Here is a 25,458-nt window from a genome sequence, read left to right as displayed (position 1 = left end):
TTATTTCGCTTAAGACCATTTGTGTTTAAAAAGGCTTCTGGAAGACTGAAAAACATTTGAGACTCAAAGTAATTGTTCTCTAATGAAGGCTTTTATTCATTGAGAGATAGCATTTCATTAATGCGGGTAAATCTCTGTGTGCCTCCCTTATGAACTATAATGCTGGCTTCTATCCCCTTCGCAAAAGATACAAACTTCCCATTTGAACGACTTGGGGCAGCCCAGAGGGCAAGAACAGATTTACACACATATATGCTTGAATGGGTAGTAAAGAGCTAACTGAGGTGAGGGAGTATTCTACAGTGTTTATTTGGAGACTGAATTGACTTGAGACCTCACTCTTCTTTTAAAAAGTGCCTAGATTTTAGGTCATTTCATTCAAGATATATGAATGAAATAAAGTTGCAAATTATGACATCACATCTTCAAATTTCATCTAAGTTAGCATTTATAATGTACTTAATGAATATTAGCACCTTCACAATAAGCACTAAGTTATCTTGTTTGGGTATCAGTTTTGTATAGGATCTTTTATTAGACCTCCATGGCCTATGAACTAAATGATTTCTGAGAGGTGAAGCTAGCAATGATCTCTCTCAATGAATGAAAGCCCTTCATTAATAATTACAGATATTTACTTCATGATTCTTTTCTGCTTTTGTGCATTTTTCTCTCCTAGATGTTCTGTGGAATGTGTTGGAATTACAGGGTAGAACCAGGAGTTGGTAATCATTCCTCATTTACTGTGGAGAAGAATAATGGGAGGAGCACAGGGGATGGGAGTGCTAGAATGGGAATAGGGATACGAGTATGATATCTATCTGCCAAAATTAGGGTTGGGGGTGTTTTGAACTCACAAAGCCATTGCTGAAAGAGATTGACAGGTAAGTGGAAAGAACCATAGACCATTTTAAATCCCATGCCTAGCAAGGTGATTTAATTAGAGTAAACTTCTTTTTTTTTAATGATTACATTTCTGGCTTTTGGAGTATTGCACTCGGCAAATTACCTTCTCAAATATTCTTTCGTCATTTGCAAATTTTGAATGACAATCTCTAATGTACCGGAGTGAAGTGAGAGATGAATGTTCATAATGCGCCTGGCATAATGCAGGGTAAGGTGAGGATTAAGGATAGAAGAGATGTCCGCTTTTATTACTGGCAAAAACAAACCTCTCCAGCCAAAAACGCGCTTTATGGCCAACTGGGGCTGTGAACAGTGCAGAGACATACATAGTCCTTCCAGCTTTTGAACTTCTTTTGCTTTGAACCTGCTTTTCCCTTTCTGCCCATCAGTTGGCGCCTTTTGCCATGCTTTTCCCCCCACAGCTGGCTTTGGGGGCTGCGAACGCTCCACAGCTCGCAGGTCACATGGCCTGCCAGAGCCTGGGTACTCCGTGAGCGAGCCGCGCCTCGGGAGGAGGTGAGGCTTCGGCATGCACCCAAACCTCTCTTCCGAGGCTTCAGGGTCGGGAGATGGCTCCTCCGTGGGGATGAGCTAGACAAGCCTAGGAGATACCAGCAGCCGCTTTCCGCTTGCGCAGGGGACAGTGTTAATCGCTCCCACCGGGTAGGTTTCCGCTGCGCAAGATCTGCCCAGCCCCATTGGTATCACGACCCGAGCGCCCACCTCGGAGATGACTCCTTCAGAGCAAGGGTAAAAAGATTAGGGTTCCCGCGGCGGGCACGCAGAGAGCAGACGCAGAAGCTGGCGCCGCCAGGGAAGGCCTGCTCCCACCGCGGTGCCCTCTGGGCAGGCAGGCTCCCGCACGGCCCCGCTTGTGGCGCTGCCTGCGGTTCGCCTGAAAACTGCGGGGACCCCAAAAGGGCGCCCCTCGAGTGGCTGGGCCGGCATCCGCACAGGGATGACTGAGTGTCGCAGCGGGGGAGCCTCCCTACCCCTCGCCCTCTTCTGTGGCTTCGCGAGGCCGACGGAAAGTCGCGAGCCAGGCGTATCCGAGTCCAGGTAAGACACCCGCTCCAGCCCAGTCCTGCTGGGCCCACCAGCCCAAGGGTGGGTCGCCTAATGGCCGCCAGTTTGCGGCAAGGATCTGACGCGCATCCGCCCCTCGAGCCCGCCCGGCGCGCGGACAGTTCGCTGCTGCGGGGTTGGGTTTCTGCGGACGACCTCTCAGCCCGGGGTGTCCCTCCCAGTTCCTGGGAAGAGTAGCGGAAGGGAGGCAACGCGGCGATCCAGACTGTTAGCTTCCGCCTACGCGTGAGGAAACAGACCTGAAAGCAGCGGGAACTACCCAAGGTCAGTGTGTAGACACTGGATCTGGGACTCTTCATCCGCTGCCATTCACTTTCCATAAGGGATTAGGACCACTCTGGCTAGCCTTGCCCTCTTCCTGGCCTCTGGGCCCGGGCGTTGCCAATGCCGCACTGCGCCCACAATATTCCGGGCGCAGGGTGGGTGTGCCCTGGGCATCCCTTGATCCTCCCGGGCGTAAGGGGACACAAGGGCGGTTTCGATGATGATCTCACTATGCGGACCATGTGCAAAACCTGCAGGTGTGTGTGCGCGAGCGTGCTTGCGCGCATTTCCCTTAGAGAATGAAACCTTGTTAATGGGATTGGCTTTTTTTAGAGATGCATTTCTAGAGTGCCCTGTACCAGATACTTTAGTATGTGAGAAGAGAAAATTTTGTTTGTCTAACATTATTAAAATTAGAATTTTTTAAAGGATAAGCTTCTTACAGAACATTCAGGAAACAGAAAAATGTAACGGAGAAAATAAAGATAATTTAAAACTTCGTCTTCTAGATTGTTGAGATTTTCTGGATATCTTTAAAATTTCTCTCCGTGCACGCATTTAAACCAATAACGTGGACAAAAGTAGTAGCTTGTTTTAATTTGTATGTCTAATTACCCAAGGGGAGTCAACAGTATTTCCTCTGTGTTTTGGCCTTTTGCATTTATGTAGATGAATTGACTATTAATTTTTGCCCCTTTTTCAGTTGGAGTGTCTTTCTGTTCCTGATTTTTATGCGCTCTTTATATATTACACATTAAAGTAGTAATTGTCATCTATGTTGCAGTCTTTCCCAGTTTGCTTAATATTTTTGTCAATTTATCATCGTTGGCTATTCAAATCTATTCTTTATAGTTTCTGTTTGAGGATCTTTCTGAGAAAGGTCTTTCCTAACCCATGTTTGTTTGTATAAATATTCTTCTTTGTTTTCTTTAGGTACTTCTAAGCTTTTGTTTAAAAACTTTAATGTGGAATTTATTTTAGTTTAAGTTGTAAAGTGGAGAGCTAATTTTTCTAAATGGTTAATCAGCTATGAAGTCCATTTTTTACCCCTGATTTAGACTGCTGCAATTATGATATGTATAATATATATAATTATTATATATTTGTGGATTTTTGCATCTATCAGTATATTTTGGTGCCAATGCCATGTTATTTTAATCACTGAAGTTTTATAACAAGTTTAGTATCTCATTACCCAGTATCATCATCCTGACTTTTTTTAAAAAAATCAGTTTTATTGCTGTATAGTGTGCATGCAATAAAATGCACCACTTAAATGAATTTTGTCAAGTGTAACCACCCTCACAATAAAAAACTTTGGAGCACTACATAAACTTAACATCATCATTGCACAGGGGCCATGCTTTCTTCAATATATCCTTCCTTTTTTAGTGTTATGTCCCAGCAAAGTGAGCAGTTTTTATTAGTGCTAATTCCAAATGATCTTTAGAATACTTTAGTCAGATTAACCAACATCTGCCTGCTTCACCAAAAGAAACAAATAAGTCATGTTTGGATTTTTGATAATTAGTGTTCTAAGAATAGGACCCCTGAGTGCCATGTTCACTATCCCAGTGCCTGGCACGAGATGCAGTATTTGTTGAATTGAATTTTTAACACTGATCATAAAATTAATACATGCCCTTTGAGAAGTATAGAAAGCAAAACAGGAAACCTCCATCCCCCATACCTTCATCTCTCCTTCACTAAATTATACTCCACATTAAAAATAAAATGATGAGGCATTCCCATCGTGGCACAGCAGAAACGAATCCGACTAGTATCCATGAGCATGTGGGTTTGATCCTTGACCTCAGTCAGTGGGTCTAGGATCTGGCATTGCTGTGAGCTGTGGTGGAGGTTGCAAATGCAGCTAGGATCCCATGTTGCTGTGGGTGACTTAAGCAGCAGAAACATTTATTTCTAACAGATATGGAAGCTGGAAGTTTTAGATTAGGGTTGTCAGCATATGTGGATTTCTGATAAGGGGCCCTCTTCTTGATTAATAGATGGCTACCTTCTTGAAATGCTCTCCCTGGGAGAGAGGAGAGAGAGGAAGCGAGATCTCTTCTTTCCTTTCTTATAAGGGCACTAATCCCAGCTTGAAAGTTCCACTAGCATGACCTAAATATCGCCTAAAGACCCCATCTCCAAATATCATCACATTGGGGAGTTTGATTTTGGTATATGAGTTTGGAGAGAACATGGACATTCAGTTCATAGCAGAGATATCAAGCTAAGACTTTTAAAAATGTCAGTATATTTAAACCTTTATTTTTCTTTTTAATGTCTCCATACCATCCCTTTGTATAATTATCTAAACATGTTTCCTGTTGCTGGCCATTTCCTTTCCCTGTAGTTTGTCTGTCTCCCTTTCTTACTTACAAACAAAACTGCCATGAACACTTATTGTCCGTGTTTGGTAGCATGGGTTGGCATTTCTGCAGAGTAGATTCCTAAAAGTAGAATTTCTATGTCAAAGGGAAATGCACAAACAAAACTTGTATAGATAACTATCCCAACTTTCCCTCCTAAGGTTGCACCAATTTATATGAAAGTGCCCATTTATTGTACTGGCCCACTCTCTCGAAGTAAGTTAAATTGACATTCTGTTAAATATAAATTTTAGAGAAAGAGATCTCTCCTATATCGTTAGTGAGGCTTTTTAGCTGGGAAAATGTTTTGTTTTGTTTTTATGGCCACACTTGTGGCATATGGAAGTTCCTGGGCCAGGGATTAAATCTGAGCCACAGCTGTGACCTACATGGTAGCTGCTACAATGCTGGATCCTTTAACCCATTGCACTGGGCCAGGGATCAAATCCAAGCCTCTGCAGCAACCCAAGCTGCTGCAGTCAGATTCTTACCCACTGGGCCACAGTAAGAAATGTTATTTTTATCTGTTTATAAGACTTTTAAATATCTTTCAGTAGAATTTATTTGTATATATTCTGTATATTTCTTAAATTTATTCTAGGTATTTTTGGTTCCTTTTTCCCTCATTTTGACTGAGATCTTTTATCCCATTAATTAAATAATTGTCTGATTATGTGTATATATAATATTAATATTATTTTTGCATATTAATTCTGTTACCAAACACATTCTGCAAATCTATTGCCATTTCTAATGGCATTTCAGGTGATCTGTGCAATTTCCGGAACCAGTCTGCCTGGATTTCAAGTTTTGCCACCCATTTAAAGCTTTCTTAACTTCGGGTACAAGTTAGTTGTGCCTTAGTTGTTTTTTTTTTTTTTTCAGGCCTAAAAATGACTTAATAATAGTACTTTTCATAGGTTTCTTATGAGGATCAATGAGATGCTTAGAACAGTGCCCAGCATATAATAAGTGTTCAGCAAGCACTTACAATTAAGTTGATCTCTGCACATTATATGCCCAGGCTCTTTGATACTCTGCATTTTATAGCTGAGGAATTGAGGCCCATAGACGTCATTTATCTGCTTAACAAACATTAATCCTTTCCTATGCATAGAGTGTTATACTGGGTCTGTGAGGCATATCAAAGATAAATCAGACTGAATCCACTAATGAGAGACTTATAAGTGCAGCTAGGCTGTAAATCAAGCCATGGAAGGCAGCAGCCATCATGGAAAAAACATGGGCTTTGAAATTTTTCCCGTGTTTAAATTTCCTGCTTTCAACTTGGTAGCTTTTTTTTTTTCCCATTTAAAAGAGATTAATTCCATTACTATTTCAGAGTTGATCTTGTGGTTAGAAGAAATAGTCTAGTATAGAACTTGGATATGTAATAGGAGCTTAATAAGTGGTAGCTATAAATAGATACAGTCTAAAGTAGAAGCAACACATGAATGTCCTGGTATGAAAGTTCATGTAAAGGGCCCCAGCATTAGAGGAAAAACAGAGATTATTTCTGGTTGAGGGTGTTTACCTAAACAAGTAGACTGCCAGTTATTTCTCCAACAAAGATTGGTTTATTTGAGATCCACAGAGAGTTTCAATTTAGGGTCTGCAACTATAGCAAGCCATGTGCAAGTCCCTGCATGGCAAGGGAAGGCCAGCACTTTTACGGAGGGGAAAAGGAAGTTGGAAGAGTTACAGTAAACAAAGAGTCCATGGCTTGTCATTGACTGAGCCCTTGCCAATAAAGGAGTCTTTTCTTCCTGTCAGGTCCCCATAGGGCCTGACAGCTCCCCAGTCTGGTCTGCAAACCCTATTTAATTGAGTTTCTCTTTATTAATTTTTTCACTTCCCCCTTTTAATGAAGATCTTTCTCTGAAGGATTTGCTGATAAATACTATGTTTTCTGCTTTCAGAAGTATTTTGTCCTTTAATGTCAGGAAGGACCTTTCCTGGGTGTAGTGTCTCATGTTGGAGAGAATAGACTAGAAATCTGTTGAGGTCACATGAGAGTAACAAGGAGAAGTAGGAGGGAGAACTCTCAGGCACTTTTCATCTAAAGCCCATGTGTTATCAAGATCATGGACATTAGAGATCATCTGAAGTGTTACATCATTACCAGTGAGTTGGTAACAAACTTCCAATAGGCCTGGTTAGATATCTTGGGAAAGCTGTCTTATCAGACATTGTCTGCTTCAATTTTGGGAAATCTTTCAAGTCACCAGATGAAGTACACGTCCAGTCAGAGTTTTGTGCTCTCTTTAGGTGTGTCCTATGTATCCAAGAGTCTGTTCCTTGGAATTTGGCAATACAGGGGTTGGTTGGCAGTACCTGATAGGAGCATTTCCAGTGAGGTTGAAGAGAGTCTTTCTGGAGGTGACTTTTTCAACAGACAGAATTGCCAGGTTGCAAGATGTGATGCTAAGGTCTTTATCTCTCAAGAGTGCACTGCGACTGTACATGGATATTTTTAACAAAAGCAATTAGACCTTTGAGGGATCTCTCCTCTTGTCTGTGTATCCAAAGAAGCAGGAGCCAGGTTCGTCCTATGACTATCTCAAAGAGTAAGAGTTTATGAGTTCTAAAAGAAGTGGATCTGAGACTTAGAAAGACCAACAGCAGTGCTTTTTGGCCAAGGTATTTGGAAAGACTCAACAAATTTTCCAACTGAGTTTCCATTAGTACTTTTGACTAAACCAGAGGATTGAGGGTGGTAAGCACAGTGAAAGTGTAAAACTGGCCAAACAGTGCAGAATTGTCAAGTACCTGACCAGTAAAACAGTTTTCTCAATCATTATGAGGTTCAAGAGGAATTCCCTAAGTAGGGATAATCTTTTCCAAAAAAATCTTAGCCGTACACAAAGCAGCAGCCTGCCTGCAAAGGAAGGCTTCAATTCAGTGTGAACACATATAGACCATGTCTAAAACATATTTATATCCATAAAATGGAGGAAACTGTGTGAATCAATTTGCCATACCTCTAATGGTCCATTAAGCAGTTTAAAATGTCCAGGAGCATTATGAACTGGATTCCCTTGGTACTTCAGCAAGTGAGACAGTGAGATGTAGGCACTTTTTGTGGCCTTGTTAATGTTTCCCCACCAATCCTAATTCATGAATGTTATCATTTTGTCAGGAAAACAATGGTTTAAGGCATGTACAGTGGTGAGGAGTAGGAATTTTAGTGTCTCCAATAGGATTGGGTTGTTATTTGATCCTAATCAGAGCTTTCTCTTTTTATCAAACCAACAAGTATTGAATTTCTAAGTTTTTCACTCTTGAGGCCAGTTACTGGGCTTCTTCAGCCAGTTTTTCTAAGTTACCATTTGGGGAGTCTTTGAATCAGACAGGCTGCTGCTGGTTTCTTTAGCAGTAGCTTTTTTTTTTTGCAGAAATATCAGCAAGGTGATTCCCCTTAGCCTCCAGAAAGTTAAGTTTAGAATGCCCCAGTATCATAATAGCTAAAGTGGCAGGTAAAGGTATCACATCTGGTAATTTCTGAACATAGGGGCCATTTGAAATTTTATTTTGCTTGAAGTAAGTAAGCCATGTTGCTTCTACAACATTGCATAATTATGAACTATTCTGAAAGCATATCTGCCATTAGTATAAATAATTGGCAGCTTTGTCCTTGCCTAAAGTAAAAGAAAGATTAGAAGAGTATATAATTCAGCCTTTTGGGCTGAAGTAACCATATGTAAAGATGCTGCCTCAATAACATCAAAAGGAGTTGTAATAGCATACACGGCATAATATTCATCATTGTCACCTTTTAAATAAAAACCATTAGTGAGCTATGAGAAGTCAGTGTTACCCAAAGGAGTTTCCTGCAGATCACCATGAGGAGCCAGGAGGTGATTTGTCAGTGTTAAGCCATTGTGAGGGACTTCATCATTGATAGAGGAGAGAAAAGTAGCAAGGTTAAGGTTTTTACAATGAAAAGAGTTACATGAGGATCAGTTAACAGAAGGACTCATAGGAGGTGAGGTGGTTTAAGGACAGATATTGAGAGTGATGAGAAGCTTCTAATGCATGAAGTACAAAAATGATTAAAAGGGATCCTACAATGATTTTCTCAGTTGTCTTAACCAAAAGAGCAGAGATTGTGAAGACTCTAAAGCAAGAGGGATTTCCCTGTGCCAAGGGTCTAGTTGCTGGATATTGACACTATTGTTTAACGGTGGTCCCTGTATTTTGGGGTTAGTACCCCAAGGGCATTTCCTTCTGTTTCATATAAAAAAGGTTAAAGGGAATCCGATAACCAAGGGCAGGCGGGTTCTGCCAATTCTCCTTTAAGGCCTTAAAAGTTATGTCATCTGGTTTTTCCCCTTAAATTGGGTCAGGGTTGTTATTCTTGGGTAAAACATACAGAAGATTGACCATAAGACTGAAATTCGGAATCCAATTTTGGCAATAACCAACTCACCTGAAAAAAATTCACAGTGGGTACTTAGTTTTGGGTTTTGGTAAACTTAGAACACCGTAAGGTCTATGCAGATCTAGATGTAGCTCTTGTTCTGAGCAGATGCCCTAAATATCAAAACCAAGCTTGGCCAAACTGCAGTTTTTCTTTGATGGCCATATGTCCCTTTGAGACTAAAAGCTTTAGTAAGTGCATGTTGTCTTCCTATAAGGAGACTTGAGAAAGAGAGCAAAGAAGCAAATCATCCACATATTGCAACAAAACAGAAACTGTAGGGTACTTTATACCATCCAGATCAGCCTTCAGGATTTGAGAAATAAGAAGGACTCTCAGTAAAACTTGAGGCATTACTGTCCAGGTGCATTGTTTTCCTTCCCAAGTGAAGGCAAAAGTTAATGACTTTCTTCAAAAACGGGAATACTAAAGAATGCCCAGCATAAATCAATTGCAGTAAAGTATTTACTTTCAGTGAGAATGGATATTAGTAACATATGAGGGTTAGGAAAGCAGGGCGTTGAGGGGTAACAGTATTGTTTATTATTTGGAGGTCCTGGATGAACCTCCATTCTCGGTCCTTAGATTTTTCTCACAGGTAAAATGGAAGTTTTAGAAAGACTACTACAAGGGATAATGAGGTCTTGAGACTTGCAATATTCTATTACAGCCTTCATGCCTTGAAGGGCTTCTTTATTTATAGGGTATTGGTTAATTCAGGTTTTGAGGGACCTATCAGAGTTGTGGTGAGAGGTGTGCTGTAAATTTCATCACTGTCAGTTGGCGATTTTATCCATAAGGAAGGTGGTAGCTTATTCAATAGGGATAAGTGAGCAGTCTTTTCATAATCATTTCTAGTATTGTCAGAGACGAAACAATTAGAAGATGTCAAAGGGTCATTTAATTTATACAATTTGTTACTTTGATGACTACTGACTAGAATTATTTTCTCCTTTTGGGAGGAAGATATTCTGGGCACGGATACTTCTCTAAGCAGTCTTGGCTTAATAAATGCATAAAGGCAGAGGAATGAAGGATTAAAGGGTATGTATCTCTCAGAGGGCCTAAGCAAAAGGGAAGAGGTTCAGAGACAGGAAGCTCTTGGGGGTCATTAGAGATCCCACTATTGGAACTGTTTTAGTACTCTAAGACAGGGCGTATTTTATAGTAGTGGGTTGTGCACTAAGATGGTGCTTCAGTGTCGATTAGAACTGGAAGAGATTCATCCCCAACTTGGAGAATTGTTTCTCCAGACCAATATGAGAGAGAATTGGGAATAGCCCCTGTATTCCTCAGAGCCCTATTATTGAGAATTGGGAGAGCGTCGGAAAGACTGCTTAGGGGGCAGAAGGTGCTTAAAATACTTAAATTTGTAACAACCTCTTTTTTGCTGTCCTGGCTCTTTGTGACAGTGGCAGAAACTAGGAGGGTTTTGGTTTCCTTTTAAGGACCTCATTTGCCAAAGTTGAAGATTAAGAATTTTGATGGTCTTCCTTATAGGTGACTTATCTAGAATGTCATAAAGACGGTTTTGCCAGATTAACTAAACTCTGGAGGGAACATAGTTTCCCATTCCATCCTGGTCCTTTTTACTTGAAGAGGAAGGTCCTGGTTCAGCCCAGTAGTAAACACAGAGTCAGAAGCTGTATGGTGGGAGTTCCCATTGTAACTCAGTTCGATAAGAACCCAACATAGTGTCCATGAGGATGCGGGTTTGATCCCTGGCCTTGCTCAGTGGATTAAGGATCTGGTGTTGCCACAAGCTGTGGTGTAGGTTGCAGATGAGGCTCAGATTGCCATGGCTGTGGCCTAGGCCGGCAGCTGCAGCTCTGATTGGACCCCTAACCTGGGAACTTACATATGCTGCAGATTTAACCTTTAAAAAAAAAAAAAACAACCAATTATCTCATGGAACAAATATCTGAAGGAAGACCAGAATTTTCTTTAAAATAATATGAAGTTGATTATAATTATCACAAACAAGTTTATAAACAAGCTTTGGAAAAACTCTAAGAATTGCTTGATGAAGTTGCCTAGCAATTACCCAAGCCCGATAACATAATAAAATTCCCTTTTTTTTCTCTGAAACTCTCCCCACTTCTTTTTCCTCTAAACTTGCCAGAACCTGTCCTTTAAAATTAAGCCTTCTGAGGAGGCAGAGGCTAAACCCTTAATTTCTTATATTCTCTGGACTAAAGCTGAATGTCAATCCACAGTCAAAAATTTTGCTAAAGTAACCAAATATCCTCTCATATTTATTGAGGAATGTAATATAGTCATTCATATTTATCAAGCTGGTTTTTCTGACATACCAGCTAATTAATCATATGCTTACTGGTGAAGACCAGACCCAGCATTGGTCCATTAATTGGGAAAATCCTAAAAGAATTTACAACAAGAAAACAACCCACTGTAACTTTTAAACATAAAGTCAGCTGGAGTTCCTGTGAAGGAAGGGATTTCCTTAAAATATTTAGATGACTGAGATCCCATCTCAGAAAGCATGAAACCTTAAAATAGAGTCCAAATAAACCCTAGAGAGCTTCAGAGGCAAAGAGGCATGTGTTTGGATCCAGAAGAAAGACATGCCTTCAAATTCTAGGGTCAGCAAGAAAAGCATTGAGCAATAAAGGGCTCAATTGTGGGTACCACATGGGTTTGTTCACCAGATCTTGGAGCCATCAGGGACCTTCTCTGGTCCTTCTGCTGGCCACTCAGATATTGACTGAGAACAAATAGATACCAATTACTTCTCCAGCAAAGATGGGTTTCTTCAGGCTCAGCAGAGAATTACATAATTCAGCATAAGCAAACATAGTGAACCATATGCAAGTCCCTGCATAGCAAGGGAAGGAGAGCACTTTATAGAGGGCAGACAAAAGTTGGGAGGGCTCAGTGAACAAAAAGTCCATGGCTTTTCATTGGCAGAATCCTTGCCAATAAAAAAGGGGAGTCCTTCTTCTTTCTCTTGGGTTCTGCTACTGTCACAGGGCATGAGAGCTCCTTCTTCTGGGCTCCCAACTCTATATAATTGAAGTTTTCATTAATTTTTCACCAGGGAGATCAGGGTTGGCTTTTGGGATACTTTTATTTATTTATCTACTTATTTAAAATTTTTTAATTTCTTTTATTTTTTTTGTCTTTTCTAGGGCCGCATCCTCAGCATATGGAGGTTCCCAGGCTAGGGGTCTAATCAGAGCTATAGTCGCTGGCCTATGCCAGAGCCACAGCAACGTGGGATCTGAGCCGCATCTGGAACCACAGCTCACAGCAACCCCGGATCCTTAACCTACTGAGCAAGGCCAGGGATCAAACCCGCAACCTCATTGTTCCTAGTCAGATTCGTCAACAACTGAGCCATGACAGGAACTGCTTATTTATTTATTTAGGCCGTGCCCATGGCATGTGGAAATACCTGGGCCAGGGATGGAAACTGAGCCACAGCAGTGAGCTGAGCTGCTGCAGTGACAATACCTGATCCTTGATCCACTGATCCACAAGGGAACTCCTGGAGTACTTTTAGATAGACTTTTTCAGCTAGATGAGTATGTTTGGGCTTATCACAGGGATCAAGGGAACAAGACCACAGACCTCATGAGAATAAATTTCCCATGGCATACGTTTGGACTATAGCCCTGCAGGATTAGAAACTGGGTTTTGTTTACAAACTCAGAACAGATTTGTCTCTCAGAATGAACATTTTAACCAGAAGCATAAGATAAATGCATACGTCATGGGAGGAAGGAAGATTAGTTGCCATCTTGGTCTCTCCCTTAGTTTGCTTACTTTTATCTGGGTATTCCACTCAGTATTCCATTCTTTAGATGTAGTATAGTTTATTTGACTCACTCTCAACTGATGGGCTCTTGGCAATATTTTGTTCTTACAAATGGTGCTGCAGGTCATTTCTCACACATGAAAATGTATATCTAGGAAAGAATGCTAGAAATGGAATGGCTGAGTCATTGGTGTGTTTTGTTAGATATTTCTAAATTCTACCGATGTTGTGCCAATTTATACTCCCATTTTGCTAATACAAAATATAGGAGTGCCTATTTAGCAGGTCCTGTGTTTACACAGGCCAGGGATGGCCTCTCTAGAAGATTTTGTTACAGGATGAAGAAAAAGCTCTCTAGGTGAAGAGGCAGGGAAGGTGTGGGAATAGGAACGTTCCAGGGTAAGGGAGTTGTATGCGCAAAGTCTAGGAGATGGGCAAAAGCATAGTCTAATCGATGTTCTGAAAGAAATCAGCATGTCTAGAGCACCCTGCTCACTGGCCCCGCATGTGGCTATTAAAACGTGAATTGTCCGAATTGAGATAAACTGTAAATGTAAAATACACAGTGGATTTCAAAGACTTAGTAAGTAAAAAAGAATGTAAAATACCTCATTAATAGTTTTTTATATTGGCTTCCTGGTTGAAATAATAGTTTTGATGTGCTATATAAAATATATTATTAAAATTAATAGTATCTATTTCTTTTTTACTTTTATTGTAGCTGCTTGAAATTTTTAATTTACAGACATGGCTTGCATTATGCTTCTATTGGACAGTGCTAGACTAGAGCGGGGGTTAGTAAACAATACGCTGCAGGCCAGATTTGGTCTACAGCTTGTTTTGATTTAGCTGGTGCACTAAAAATAGTTTTTACATTCCAAAAGAGTTGTAAAAAATAAATAGTCTATGAGGAATGTGCAACAGAGACAGTATGTAGCCATTTACAGGTAAATATTGCCAACTCTAGTCTAGAACATACAGAGAAAATGGGGCAGTGGAACAAAATGACAGAGGAAGGCAGGGTCCAGATCAAAAAGGGCCTTTGGGACCGTGATAAGAAGTTTAGATTTTATTAAAAGAGCAATGGGAAGAGAAAAAAGGGCTTTAAATAGGAGGATGACATAATCAGCTTTATATTTTCAAATGATAATTGTCTGTGTTTCTGCACATGCACGCACATGTACTGCTTGAACATTCTGCCCTGGGACTTATCTGGACTAGAATATCGCATTCTTGCTTTACCCAAAACTCACTGAAAGAGGGTGGATGGCAGTTTTATACCAAACACTGAGGTCTCCAATCATAATCACATAGTCATCTTAGCACTTAACATGTGCCTGGCATTTTCTGAGCTGCATGCCTTGTTTTGTTGACTGTATCTTGTTCTTCTTCCAAGTGGGTGCAGCTCTGTTGGGTAATAGCAAAGGTGGGGAGAACAGTGTGAACAGGAAGCCACCTGAGTGACGCCATTACTAAGACCAACTATACCTGAGAATGAGCTCAATCCAATTTTAGTCCTTAGCTTGTGCTAGTAGTGATATGGAACTGGCAAGACTAGGTGGTTGTGTAACCACATGATTTATTAACTCCATTGACTTGAACAGGAAGATGCAACCAGTCTATAGTAAGTAAGATGTTGGAAGTCCACACTCCAGCAAACCTGATGCTGCATGCTACTCAAACCTCTCCCTGCTTATCTCCCTCTTTAGGACTATGCAGATCTCTTCCTAGTGCTGGTATAGTCTGTCTCACCTCTGATGCCCCAAAATATAATCTGCATCTGCTAATGAAATGATAGTTTTCTCCCTACTTCCTCGAATTGCTATGTTATCACCCTGTAGAGAGAGGTTTGGTATTCTAAACAACGGTAATGTACAGGGTAGGCTAACTGTTGTAATAGACAAGTAAAAAAAATCATTAGTGGTTAGAAACAACAGTTTATGTATTATTTACAACACAGCCCACTCTAGGTTGGGTAGGTGCTGGGAGGGACCTCTGTTCCATGCAGTCATTCAAGGACCCAGGCTTCTGCCATCTGGTGGTTCCTCCTTCTAGATCCACCAAGGCTGTCCATTCATCTAGCAGATGGAGGAAGAGAAAGTCAAGAAGGCACATCTGCTCTCAACCACTACAGTCCAGAAGTCATACCTGTCACTTTGCTCACATTTTAGTGGCAAGCCCTGGTCACATGACTCCACATGGAAGAAGATGGGCTAGAAAATACAGTTTTTTGTGTGTGCCCAAGAAGGGGAGAACATGATATGACAGTATTAGAAACTACACCTCAACAACCTCATTTGGTACTTGAACAGCCCTCCTTCAAGACAACTTGCAAGCTGGGCAGCTTTCTTGCAAAATGTGCAAACTTTATTATGCTTCTGAAATAAGAGTTTTACCTTTTCTTCTAGACACCATTTAGTTTTGCATTGACATTACTGTTGTTACACAGGCTTTGTCATTTTAATTCTCTTTTTGGGTGCAAGTCTTTTTCCTTCAGATCATTAGACCTACTTACTCCTAAGATATTACTTAAGTTTGTACATATGGACATCTTTTAATGGCATTTTTATTCTGTATTATTTCACTCTGTAACACATTTAATCTTCACAGTAACCCTATGAGATAGGTATTATTATTACCTCCACTTTAGAGGTAAGGAATCTACGATGTAGAGAGGTGAAATGACCTTCCGCCAAGGGAGTGGATGAGCTGAGATTCATACCAGCACATGCCTGACTTCAGGCCTGAACTCTGAGAGATCATGTCAAGCTGCATTACTTTCTTTTGTTTGTTTTTTTGTCTTTTGTCTTTTCAGGGCTGCACTCACGGCATATGGTTCCCAGGCTAGGGGTCCAGTCGGAGCTATAGCTGCCAGCCTACACCAGAGCCACGGCAACACCAGATCTGAGCCGTGTCTGCGACCTACACCACAGCTCATGGCAATGCTGGATCTTTAACCCACTGAGCGAGGCCAGGGATCAAACCCGAAATCTCATGGTTCCTAGTCAGATTCATTTCTACTGAGCCACAATGGGAACTCCTGCATTACTTTCTGAACCAAGCTGGTGGCAACTTTCTCTTTCATCTTCATCGCTGCCTGTTCTGTCCCTCACTCACTTGAAAAGCTGCTCATGAATCTTCCTTCAGATATTTCCTCCCCTCCCAGAGTTCACTTGCTAATGGGAGGATATCCTTTATCTCACTGGTTCCCATGGTAGTTCTGTAAAAAATAATACAAGAACAATCAGGATTAAATTAATATGCTATTTTAAGTATAGTTGCATGAGGTTAGAGAAATAGGAATGGAAGATCTTGATAAAGATATTCCAAGGAATTTTAAATAGTGTTTTTTTGTTGTTTTTTGTTTTTTTTCTTTTTTGGCCGCACCTGTGGTATATGGAAGTTCCCAGATCAGGGATCAAATCCAAGACACAGCTGTGGTCTAGCTGCAGCAATGCTGGATCCTTAACCCACTGTGCTGGGCCAGGGATCAAACTAGTGCCTCAGCAGTGACCCCAGCCTCTGCAGAGACAGCACCAGACCCTTAACCCACTGCACCACAGTGGGAATTCCAACAGTCCTTTTCTTGTTTGGGATATATGAAAAAGTTTTCTGAATTGTGCAGTTAGTCCACAGGTACTTACAGTGCACTTACCTTGGAGCTTACTTTGTGTTTTTCCCTTCTGTCAAATATCCATTTTAAGAACCTGTGCCCATGTAGCTGCTGAATTGAAATAATGCTTTTCCTAGCCTACCTCGTAGTTTTCTGGCACGCTGTAAACCTTAACTAAGCATCCGTAGGTGTGGACACTTAGTTGGATGCACCAAGATTTCTTTACTCTAGAAATGTCTAAAGAATTCCAGAGATCTTTTGGATACAATTGAAGAAGAGTGTCCTGGAGAAAATACTAGTCTCTAGTAGCTAACACAGCCTTGAATTAGATTTTCTGGTTTGATTTGTGCTGAGTTCCATCCCTGGATTTTTTAAAGCCCTGTACCATTCTTTACTTCCTCTCTTTTTAGGTTTGATTTGCACTGACTTTGGCCTGCGGTCCAGGATGCTTTGTTCTTGGGACCAGACCTGACCAGAAGTTGACCTCATGAGCACCTCAACCTCTCCAGCTGCCATGCTCCTCCGGAGGCTGAGGCGGCTCTCCTGGGGCAGCACTGCTGTCCAGCTCTTCATCTTAACGGTGGTGACATTTGGCCTGCTGGCTCCTCTGGCCTGTCACCGGCTTCTGCACTCTTACTTCTACTTGCGCCACTGGCATCTGAACCAAATGAGCCAAGAGTTTCTGCAGCAAAGCTTGAAAGAGGGTGAAGCTGCCCTTCACTACTTTGAGGAGCTGCCCTCTGCCAACGGCTCAGTGCCCATTGTCTGGCAGGCCACGCCCCGCCCCTGGCTGGTCATCACCATCATCACTGTGGACAGGCAACCTGGCTTCCACTATGTCTTGCAGGTGGTGTCCCAGTTCCACCGGCTACTTCAACAGTGCGGCCCCCAGTGCGAGGGCCACCAACTCTTCCTGTGCAATGTGGAGCGGAGTGTGAGCCATTTTGATGCTAAGCTGCTGTCCAAGTATGTTCCCGTGGCCAACCGCTATGAGGGCACTGAGGATGACTATGGCGATGACCCTTCGACCAACTCGTTTGAGAAAGAGAAGCAGGACTATGTCTATTGCCTGGAATCCTCCCTGCAGACCTATAACCCAGACTATGTCCTGATGGTGGAAGATGATGCCATTCCAGAAGAACAGATCTTCCCAGTCTTGGAGCACCTTCTGCGGGCTCGCTTCTCTGAGCCACATCTCAGAGATGCCCTTTATCTAAAGCTCTATCACCCCGAGAGGCTCCAGCACTACATCAACCCAGAGCCCATGCGGATCCTGGAGTGGGTTGGTGTCGGCATGTTGTTGGGGCCCTTACTAACCTGGATATACATGCGGTTTGCCAGCCGGCCAGGGTTTAGCTGGCCTGTCATGCTCTTCTTCTCCCTGTATAGCATGGGTCTGGTTGAGCTGGTGGGCCGGCACTATTTCCTAGAGCTGAGGCGGCTGAGCCCTTCCCTGTACAGCGTGGTCCCTGCTTCACAGTGTTGCACCCCTGCCATGCTCTTCCCTGCCCCTGCAGCCCGCCGGACCCTCACCTACCTGTCCCAGGTGTACTGCCACAAGGGCTTCGGCAAGGACATGGCACTGTACTCACTGTTGAGGGCCAAGGGGGAGAGGGCCTATGTGGTGGAGCCCAATCTCGTGAAACACATTGGGCTCTTCTCCAGCCTTCGGTATAACTTTCACCCCAGCCTGCTCTAGCCTGCCAAGAGATGCCTTTCTGAAATTGGCCACTTCTTGGAGATTCAACTCTTGAGCTCCTTGTTTGGACATAGTTGCTTGCAGATATTTCATTGTTTAAGGTTGCTAGGGATACAGGCAGTGGGATGGCCGAGGAACATACACATCAAGAACCTTGGCTTTGGTAACTCTGGCAGGAGCAAACTGTTCACTGTGGGTCCAGATGTCTTGCCCTGCACACAGCCACACTGCCTCATGCAGTCTGACCTACCCGCCGAAGAGCATTTAAATACCAGTTAAATTCTCCAATTGTTTTTCGCTCTGCTTCTTGATAGAGTTTGTGACTGGCAAAAATATTGTGCACAGTGATATGACCAATTTAGGATTTTAAGGGTAGAGTTTGGTGAAAGGTGAGATTCTTTTGCAGTGATCTCTTTCTTATTGGGAATAAGAATGGGTATATGTTTAAAATACATGTCCCAAGAAGCAGGACCATGTTGATAGATTCTATTAGTTTCCTTGACCTGGTGTAATAAAAGCCACACAGTGCCCGACACTTTGGAGGCTGGTGACCTGGCTTCTGTTACCTGGTGTTTTCTTTTCCACACATCTGTAATGCACTGATACAGTTTTGTTTGTGAGAACTTTAAAGCACAGCAAGATCTGGAAGTACCTTCTGGATCATCAAAGTTATATTGTTTATGTTTAGTAGTGATTTAATATTGAAGATTTCTATTCTGTTCTGATTCTTTGAAAGTTGGACATTGCAGGATAATATAGAATGGGTGAGCACTTTGCTGATAGCATATCCTTTACTCTGTCTTTGCTGACTAATCATTCACCCTCATTTCTGTTTCTTCTATTGTAGCATGATGTTATAGAAGAAAAAGTATGGACTGTGAAGTCAGAAGAGTTGAATTTCAGCTCTCTGTCATGTCCTAGTAGTGTGAACTTGGGCAAGTCATAAGCCCTCTGAGTCTCAAGTTTTTCACCTGTAAAATGGGGATGGTGATACCTAACATTTAAAGTTGGTTTGAGGATTAAATGACAGAACGTATGTAAAACACTTAGCAAGTGCATAGCTCATAAAGGGTCCTTGGCAAATATTGGTTCTTTTCTCTCCTATAATAAGCATATGGAACTCAAATGTATTTTGGATAAAGGTATTAGTGATATTGTTTAAATATGAGATGGAGCATAGAGCTGATACCTATGGAGCAGCTGTTCCAGACCACACACTGCTAGAATAACTTTTCTAGCTGACTTTTCATTGTGACTTAAGAAGGATGTGCAGCTCAGTTTCATCTAGCCCCACCTGCAACCAAGCCCAAAATAAGATGTGTTCACTCAAACTGGAAATGATGAGACTCCTCTTGAGCTTTTTCCAAAACTAATGTTAGAAAATAACTCTTCTCAAAAGTTACAAATAAACATCATTTGATAATACTTACCAAACGGGTGACAACCAGGTCCCTCTATGAAGATGGGTGATTATATTAGAATTCAAGCAGCTGTCCACTTTGTTTCAGTGCCAACATTTTCCATTTGCTTTTAAGTTTCCACAGTGAACTACTATCTTGGGATCTGCTCAAGAACACTGAGGGAGCATACATGAACTCATGCCCACACTTTATAGATGAACAAACTGAGGCCCAGAGATGTTAAAGGATTTCTCCAGGATCACACAGCTGAACAGCAGCAGAGAGGACTGGAATGTAGTAGGTTTTCTGACTTGCAGCCCTTGCATTTTTTTCTTAACCACATTCATTTTATAAATATCTGTGTTGTCAAATTCTCCTTTGTGAAATCTGATTGTAACCTGGACTAAATAATGTCTCTGTAAGCTAAAATGGTAAAACTCCCTGTGGTGTTGGTCTTGGGGCGCAAACAGGTATCAGTATGTGTTGTGTTGTTACGGTGAGCTCTTACATATCCCCCAGGAATGTCCAACGTAATCAGAGCTACTAGATGACTTATTGAGATGTTCAGATTCCACCCCTTCATCCCTCTTTCCCAGTAACTAGTCCAGCCCCATGTTTGAGAATAGAATCACCTCCAACCTACAACTCATTAGAGTTTGTTGCATTAACAGTTGAATCTCCTCATGAAAATTCTATGTGCAATGTCAGGACATCTAAGCTAGCCAAGTTCCAGATTGGAATCATTGCTGGTTTCCATTTCTGCTCTCTGCAATTCAGTTGCTTACCTGCAAGCAGAAATCCTTTCCCCTTACTCCCTCATTCTGGGTGGCTAAGATCATCTTTGCCTTGTCTACTTTCCCTACCTACACACTAAGACATCTTAGCCCACTGATCTTAACTAGGGTCTGCCATCCTTGGACATTTTCTGCAAAAGCAGAAATCCTACCCACTTATATCCCTACCCATTTCTAGATCTCCTTCCCTTTTGTCCTTTATTCCTAGAGTCCAAATTGTGTATGTTGTCCTGGTTTAGGACAGCTGACAGCTTTACACCAAAGCTGAAGCATCTTGTTTAATCCTATGCAAGGGGGCTAGAAGGGCACTAAAATCCCCTTCTGATATTGAGGGATAGAGGTTACCAGGAGGGCGAAGGTCTCTAACAGTCCTGCTTACCTTTCAGAATATAAATTATTGTGAGGCCTAAGAAGCTCCCTTTTGTGACTTAGTGTATGTGCATAGACATATCAGTTCAAATAAATGTACCCCTTCCACTGAGGCATCCTGAGAAGACTTGTTCTCTCCTTTCTATGCATGGGTTTTTCTGATGTGGCAAATAGTATATACTGAACCCTCCCCCACACTTATACTATAGTGGGGCCCGAAGGTAGGCATTCAAAAGGATGGGCTGTGGATGTGAGGGCAATCTGGCTGTAACACCTGTCACCCCATTGATTGCCAAGGTTGATTGGGCTCATCTGGCAAACTCGGTGGGTGTCCCCTTCCTCCCTCACTGCTCCATGAGCTTCCCTCCTGAAGCTGTGCACTCAGCAGAAGAGGAAGACCATCCCTGATGGAGGAGGACTGTTCTGCAAGAACCTCCAAACAAACTCTCAGAAGTATAAGTTGTTTGCTTAAAAACTTGTAACTGATTTCACTGTATTCCTTTTTCTTTTCTTTTTTTTTCTTTCTTTCTTTTTTTTTTTTTTTTTTTTTTTTTTTTTTTTTTTTTTTTTGCCACACCTGCAGCATATGGAAGTTCCTGGGCCAGGGATTGAACCCACGACCCAAACCTCCACAGTGACAATGCTGGATCTGAACCTGCTGAGCCACAAGGAAAATCCCTTGTTGTCTTTCTTAAATGGAAGCGTTTGAGTTGTGCTTTTTTTTTTTCTTTGCTTTTTATTTTTTATTTTTTTCATTTTATAATGATTTTTATTTTTTCTATTATAGCTGGTTTACAGTGTTCTGTTGATTTTTTTGCTTTTGAAAATAATTTTTTTAAATGGTGAGAAAACTACAGTGCAACTAGAGAATACAAATAGGATTAATATAATGATAAGATTAATTTAATTTACCTTGGATACATTCCTCATTTGGGGGAATTTATTTAATTGGTAACTTTATCTGGGTGAAGAGGCATTCTAATTGGAGTTGATTACTGTGGGATTTTTATATCCTCTATGATGCATTATGAAATACAGTAACATGATATAAAATTGGATAATTTTAAGTCACAGGAACTATTTGGATATTTTTATCCCAACTACAATGAATTTGCTGAGAAATGCTCATTAACTGGCACTGGTTTTTTTGTTTGTTTGGAAAACCTTTGGGGCTACATCAAAGATGATTGGAAATGTAATTTTAAAGTACCTAATATAACTGCAGTTGAGATATACTTGGCTTTCCAGATCATTCCAGTACTTAGATTACAGCATTGCTGTGAGTCATCACTGCAATGAGTGATGATTTTTGGCTTAAAGTGTAACAATTTTCTTGATCTTTTCCTAACAACCTATGCAGAACCATGGATGAGTGATTTTTTAAAAAGCATCTATGTTAACAATTTGGGGGTAAAAACAGATGAAAATCCAAGGACAAATGATGAATTCATCAAAAAGAAACAAAGGCCAGTTAGCATAAGTATGTAGGAATGGGGCAGCTTGGAGAGATGGGGAAGTAAGATAAGGGTGTAGAGTGAAGCAGAAGGTCTCAGCTTTGCCATCAGTTGTGTGCCAAACTCTGTTATGCAATAAATCCTTTATAGATCTGCCCTAAGTCAAGAAATCTTTATAGGACCAGCCTATGGAGAATACAAAGAAACTAAACAATGGATAGTCAATTGTTCTGGATAAATAATTCATCATTTTGCTAGGACCTGGCTTCCCATTGCATATAGAATAAAATCCAACCCCTTACATTACTTCCCAGACCAGATGCGACCTGCCCTTGAAAACCTCTAACCACTCTCCAAACTCTAACCACACCTGCTTTCTTTCACTTCCTTGAACTTGTTACACCGGTTCTTACTACAAAAGGACTTTGTACTTCATTCTCTCTATCTGGAATGTTTTTCTCATAGCTGAATCATTCCTATGATATAGGTCTCCATTAAACTTTAATCTCTCCTCCCCCAACAGACTTTCCGACTGATCTAAAGCAGTCTTTAATCTAGTTTGATTCCCTTCAAAGCTCTTGTTATTACCTGAAGTAGGTATTTTTTTCCCCTCCATTCTTCCATTCCCCCACCGCTACAGAAAATAAGCTCCAAATAACAGGGGTCTTTTAGGTTTCATTCACGACTCTATCCCTCAACTTAGAACAATACCTGACACATAGTAGGAAATGAATGAGAGAGAGAGAGATGGGGTAGCTGGGAGATGAAAGAAAAGAAGGAAGGGAGAAAAAGAGTAAAGGGATCCACAGTGGAACTGCCTACAAAAAATAAGAATACTGGAGGAAGAGAAATAGGACCAGGGAAGAGAATTAGAAGGAGAGGAACAAAGTCGGAGCCAGGTAGTGAGGGTTGGTTACCATGTACAATTTTGATGCCAAAAAGTTTTTTTGCATGCATTCCAGGCAAAGGGAATGGCAAGTTCAAGAGGCACTTTTTATATACCACATAGCTACTTTTTTCTTTGTTGTTTTTAGGGTTTTGTTTTTAGTGTGTGTGTTTCGAGTCATGTGTGTTTGTGATGGGAAGGGTGGGGCAATGTCCATGGGTGTTATTCTTAGTGGAGGGCTGGGTTTTCTCCTTCAGACTTCAACTGCTGCATCTTCCTGGTTTTGCCAATAGGAATCATCTAAACATGAACACCACCCAACGGTGGCTCCACAGCCTAATCTGGGACTTTTAGGCAAGAGGCTGGAAAGAGAATGAAGGAAAGATCACTCCCTTGTACCAGTGACCTCAAGTTCTATCAGTAAGTGGAGAGATGATTTAAGTCTTACGGTGTAGCTCTGGGTGGTAGAGGTGACCTGTAGCCAAACGTTATATGACTTAACACAAACCAAGGATAGAGAGGTAAACCGCCCCAGAAACAGGATGGGAGGGACAGAAACTCTTTAAGGATCATTTTTTCTGGTACCTGACTTGAGTGTCCTTTGTTAGTGTAGCTTTGTTTAAATGTGAGCAAGTTGAGTCCTCCGCAAAATTCATGCCCTGGCAACATGTTAGACAGAGAATGAATCCCATCTCAATTTGTACCCAGCGAAAATGTAAACCCTGGCGTTGCTGTGACCTGGGGACCTGAGACCATGGTTGCTTACAGAGGTCAGCAGTCCATACTTTTAAAACACAAGTCAACTAGTATGTAGATTTCTTTCTAGCAACATGTTTGGGTAATTACTCTTGTCCTTCTCAACTGCACTCCTTTCCAGCCCTGACAAATACACATCCAGAATCCATAACCATCTGGGGTTCAGCAAAAAGACCTTGATTTTCATCAAGCTCCTCTTCCAATGAGGTTTATGATAAGGGAGAGGTAGAATTACATCTTCCCTAAATGTGACAGAATACTTGCCCTTTTTTGAATGAGAAAAGCAAAAGTAACCACATTTTAAAAGTTGTTTCAAAAAAAGATACGTGTCTGTCACATTCAAAATCATAGTTCATGTATTATTCTGCAAGGAACTACATCGAACAAATTAATCATAAGTAAATCTAAATTTAGCAGTCGACCCTCATCTTAATAAATGCCTAAATCATATTAGCAATATTCAGATGACTCAAGCTTTTTTCTTTTTTTAATCTAGCTGCACTATTAGCTGAAATACCCCCATCTGCAGAAACACACTCATATTTGAAACAGAAAAGGCTTTGAAGAGATTAGAATCACATTATTTTTCATTTACCAATTAACACCAAAGAAAGAAAAGTGATTCAGCCAAATTAACCCGTTATTGTCATACTTAAACATTAGTCTTTGCCATAAGGCAGACACACACAAAAATTCTGAATTGCTTCTCAGGAGCCCTTTAGACACCTAATTTTTGTTTTGTAAAAGGCACCAAGCATCTATGTCTCACATATCAATTTACATGAGAAGATGTGTATGTTTTGGTATAAAAGGAAGATCCAGAAAATTATCGTTGGATTTATTAAGGGTTATTTCTTTTCCTTGCATTTCCGAAAAAAACAAGCCCCTTAATGTTTCGTTTTCTAATCCAAATTCATGTAACATCTTTTTCTGAAACTATAAAATTGACTTCCCAAGAATTTGCTTGCCAGAGATGACACACCTTGTTGGCAACCACATGCCCCAACCTCAGAAAAGAATCCAGAAAACCTCACTGCAGATGTTTTATTGTCCGTCTCATCCTGATGACAGAAGTTTGCCGATCCTCAGGTGGAGAGAGGACTGTGAGGGGCACACTTGTCCTCACTCCCCCAAGGTGAGAACAAACACTTTCTTGCTGGGTCACTTCCCTTCCCAAGGCTTGTGGCCTTTGCATTTCTTGTGCAAAGTCTCTTCTTTCCAAGGCTCGTGTTCTCCACAGCTGACTACAAGTTAGATCCAGTCTGACTTCCTCATGCATCAGAGTTGTAAGTAAGCAGCCTTTTTTGAACAATGAGGGATGTTTAACAGAGGACCACATATTTCTTCTACCTGTTCTCATCAGTTTTCATATGGATCCCCAAAACTGAAGATACCCATTCCTTTTTTAAAAAAAAATATTACTTTTTATTAAAATGGCTACCTTATTTTCATGACTCATAAAACAGGATGCCCCTGGCTACTTATGGTGGAATTTTGGCTTTAAAGAGCAGTTTAAAATGAAGCCTGTGTATTGGCAACTTGGATGGGGAGGGAGAGAGAAAATGGAGTTACGGGAGGTAGCAAATTGGCACCTCAGCTTTCACCCTTCCCTACACTTCTAAGCTATTTCAGACAAACACACACTACTGTACAAGACA

General features: G+C 41.3%; 1 protein-coding gene across 4 annotated transcripts; it reads left to right on the top strand.

Moving 5' to 3' along the window:
• Positions 1,306–24,259, top strand: TMEM246 (transmembrane protein 246). Of its 4 annotated transcripts, none has more exons than XM_005660302.3 (2): positions 1,306–1,965; positions 16,853–24,259. In XM_005660302.3, the coding sequence occupies exon 2, from the start codon at positions 16,930–16,932 to the stop codon at positions 18,139–18,141; it is 1,212 nt and encodes a 403-aa protein (XP_005660359.1). In that variant the 5' UTR covers positions 1,306–1,965; positions 16,853–16,929; the 3' UTR covers positions 18,142–24,259. The 4 variants fall into 4 exon arrangements, with proteins under 4 accessions (XP_005660359.1, XP_013849171.1, XP_005660360.1 ...); XM_013993717.2 differs by having other exon boundaries at positions 1,329–1,422; XM_005660303.3 differs by having other exon boundaries at positions 1,360–1,569; positions 16,853–21,937.

Source organism: Sus scrofa, chromosome 1, assembly GCF_000003025.6.
Source record: "Sus scrofa isolate TJ Tabasco breed Duroc chromosome 1, Sscrofa11.1, whole genome shotgun sequence".
NCBI lineage: Eukaryota > Metazoa > Chordata > Mammalia > Artiodactyla > Suidae > Sus > Sus scrofa.
Note: the sequence above shows the minus strand (reverse complement) of the source record. Positions and strands in the feature narration are given on the sequence as shown.

What these genes read in the sequence shown, in the direction of transcription:
- TMEM246 (XM_005660302.3), top strand. Translation starts at nt 16,930, where the DNA reads ATGAGCACCTCAACCTCTCCAGCTGCCATGCTCCTCCGGAGGCTGAGG.